We start from the raw sequence: 3,395 nt of genomic DNA, 5'->3' as shown, positions 1-3,395 counted from the left end.
TATATATATATATATATATATATACAGTGAGGGAAAAAGAGACAGAACGTTAAAATGTAAAAAATTTTCCACACATGTCGGGAAATATGAAAAAATATTGGTTTTAAATTTTGACACAAGGCCAGAGAGAAAGAGAGAGAGAGAGAGTCATGAAAAATAATAAAAAGAAGAAAATGCACTCTTCCTTTTTATATTGCAGTTAATTCCAAAATACAAAAATTCACATCCCTACCTACGTGTGTATATATAAACAGTGTATGCAGGTGCATTGTGTGTATGTGTACGACTGCACGTGTACATGTGCATATATGTATGTATATATACATATGTGTACAGTATGTGTTTGTGCATGGGTTTAAATGTGTGTGTATATATATAATCTCTGAGAGATTTAGAAATTCATTATTTCTAATATATATATATATATATGTATGTATATACATAGGTGTATGTGTGTATGTATGTATGTATGTATGTATGTACGCATATATGGATGCATGTGTAATTTCTTCTTACCATAAAGTTTACGTCCCGTTCTTTCTTTCTAGCATGTTTCATTTCAGCCACTTCAAAGTTACTTTTCTGCATGTCATGCAGTTCTCGTTTTAACAGGGCCTTCTTTTCCTAAACAGAAAAGTATTCCAAAAAAATTGATTAACATTTGGCTTGAAAATCACATATGCCAATGTAATTTATATGTACAACTATTAAATCAGATATCCATAATATTTTAATATATAAAAGCGAATGTATGTTCGTAGATAGGTTCTAAGGTGTAAGCCAAAATTGTGTTCCTGGGTAACTAAAATTATACATAAATTCACATCTTTGCAAGAAGATCATAAGCTAACCACAGACTAACTGTAATTTCCAGGTGTTCCTGGAAAGCATGTCAATGAAAAATTATCTTGAATTTTTTAGTAACATGACTTACCTGATGATCCATGCTTCATGTCGCCTGCTTCTCATAAATGATTGCCCATCATTGTTATAAGCTGTGATTTTTGAGGTCTCTATTTGTATGTTACAAACTATGAAGCTCAACTTCAATGGAAATTAAAATGACCAAACCCCCATAATATGACATAGTTGAACTCAGTAGAACCCCACAACGAGGTGCCCACTCCCTGAGAAAATTTGAAAAATAATCCATTCCAGAGGAATTTTGAGGTCATATAGGATGTGTATTTGGCAACGTCTGTCTTGTAAAGGTCAATGTTTAGTATTTAATATTAAAGTAACTGAAAATGATAAGTGACCCCTTGACCCCAGCCTCTTAAGTTAGAATGTCATTAGATTATGTCAATTAATATATCATAGTCATCGGCCTGACTGTCTGGTAAGAAACTTGCTTTCCAGCCACATTGTTCTTAGTTCAGTCCCAGTGCATAGCACCTAGAGCAGGTGTCTTCTACTTTAGCCTAGGAATGACCAAAACCTTGTGAGTAGATTTGGTAGGCAGAAACTGAAAGAAGCTCAATGTATGTGTGTCTGTGTGTGTATGAGTGTTTTGTATTTGTGTTGTCCTCCACCAATGTTGGTATGTTTACATCCCCACAACTTAGCAGTTCGACAAAAGAGACTGATAGGATAAGTATCAGATTTAACACAAACTAAGTACTGGGGTCGATTCATTCAACTAAAATTCTTCGACGTGGTGCCCCAGCATGGTCACAGTCAAATGACCAAAACAAGTAAAAGATTAAAGATACTGCTGAGACAAACATAAAACTAAAATTTCCAACACTTCTTAGTCTTGATCTTGCCCTCACTTAGGAGGAGTAACGTTCATCACTTCATTGGGCACCCCTGGGCTTAATAAATAAATACATTCATTATTCTTAGTTCGGAAATAAAGAGTTCACTCTGGTACTGTATACAAATTTAGAAATTTAAAACAAATACTGGTCATGATGCAAGTTCAAACTAACCAAAAACTGGTGTAAATGTAAATACTAAGTTCTTACACTGTTACAAGTCCTTCATTCGTGAGGAAGGGTACAGTCGATTACATCCACCACAGTATTTGACAAATACTTATTTTATCAAATTTGAAAGCAGGAAAGGCAAAGTCAGCATTGGAAGGATTTGAACTTAGAACATAAAGTAACATAACTGAATACTACACGTTCTTTAACTCAGCACTACTGATACTGCCAAGTTACCGTTATCTTCATCTCTAATTGTTGTTGGCACTCCGTCGGTTACGACGACGAGGGTTCCAGTTGATCCAATCAACGGAACAGCCTGTTCGTGAAATTAACGTGCAAGTGGCTGAGCACTCCACAGACATGTGTACCCTTAACGTAGTTCTCGGGATATTCAGCGTGACACACAGTGTGACAAGGTTGACCCTTTGAATTACAGGTACAACAGAAGTAAGAGTGAGAGAAAGTTGTGGTGAGAGAGTATAGCAGGGTTCGCCACCATCCCCTGCCAGGGCCTCGTGGAGCTTTTAGGTGTTTTCGCTCAATAAACACTCACAACGCCCGGTCTGGGAATCGAAACCGCGATCCTATGACCGCGAGTCCGCTGCCCTAACCACTAAGCCATTGCACCTCCTCTCTAAATGTATGCATAATCCTTTCTACTATATGCACAAGGCCTGAAATTTGGTGGCAGGAGGCCAGTCGATTAGATCAACCCCAGTACGCAACTGGTACTTAATTTATCGACTCCGAAAGGATGAAAAGTAAAGTTGACCTCGGTGAAATTTGAACTCAGAACATAGCAGCAAACGAAATACCGCTTGGCATTTCGTCCAGCGTGCTAACGACTCTGCCAGCTCGCCGCCTTCTAAATGTATGCATAATGATAAAACAGGGTAATCTTATTAACAACTCACCTTGAGCATTTAGATATTTAAAATGTTTATTGTTAGTTACCTTTTCCTGCAAAAGATGTTCTGTGTTCTTCATTTCAGAATATTTCCGAAGCAACAGATCTTCTTCTTTATCTCTGCGAGCTTTCTCTTCTGTAAATGGCATGTAGACATTCCGTTGTTCACGCTGGTGACACAAATAGCATATCTCCTGTCCACTACCATGGTGATCACAACAAGCTTGAACAACTGGCTCCCGTGCTGTGTGACTTTGCCGATAGGAAGATCTAAAATTCACGAAACATTTATTCATCGAGCGCTCATTAGAATATGAAGATTATGAAGATTATATATATGCGGACACACGCATGTGTGTGTGTGTAAGTATGTATATATGTGTGTATATATATATAATAAATATGATATATATATATTCATATATATCCTTTAAGTTTGTTTATGGGAAATGTCTTTGTTTATGCATATAAAAGTTCTTATTTCCTTATGCCAGCTATGATCATAAGAAACACGTGTAGTGATGAATTAAAATATTTATAAATTCCATCCATGTAAT

General features: G+C 36.5%; 1 protein-coding gene across 1 annotated transcript in view; it reads right to left on the bottom strand.

Moving 5' to 3' along the window:
• Nucleotides 1-3,395, bottom strand: part of LOC106875432 (coiled-coil domain-containing protein 81) — a 69,096-nt gene that overhangs the window by 18,830 nt on the left and 46,871 nt on the right. The window contains exons 8-9 of the mRNA XM_052973280.1: nucleotides 2,886-3,108; nucleotides 517-624 (exon numbers count right to left, since the gene is read on the bottom strand). Of these exons, the coding sequence (XP_052829240.1) occupies nucleotides 517-624; nucleotides 2,886-3,108 (331 nt within the window). The remainder of the gene's footprint in view (nucleotides 1-516; nucleotides 625-2,885; nucleotides 3,109-3,395) is intronic.

This window comes from Octopus bimaculoides, chromosome 15 (assembly GCF_001194135.2).
Source record: "Octopus bimaculoides isolate UCB-OBI-ISO-001 chromosome 15, ASM119413v2, whole genome shotgun sequence".
In the NCBI taxonomy this organism is placed as follows: Eukaryota; Metazoa; Mollusca; class Cephalopoda; order Octopoda; family Octopodidae; genus Octopus; species Octopus bimaculoides.
Note: the sequence above shows the minus strand (reverse complement) of the source record. Positions and strands in the feature narration are given on the sequence as shown.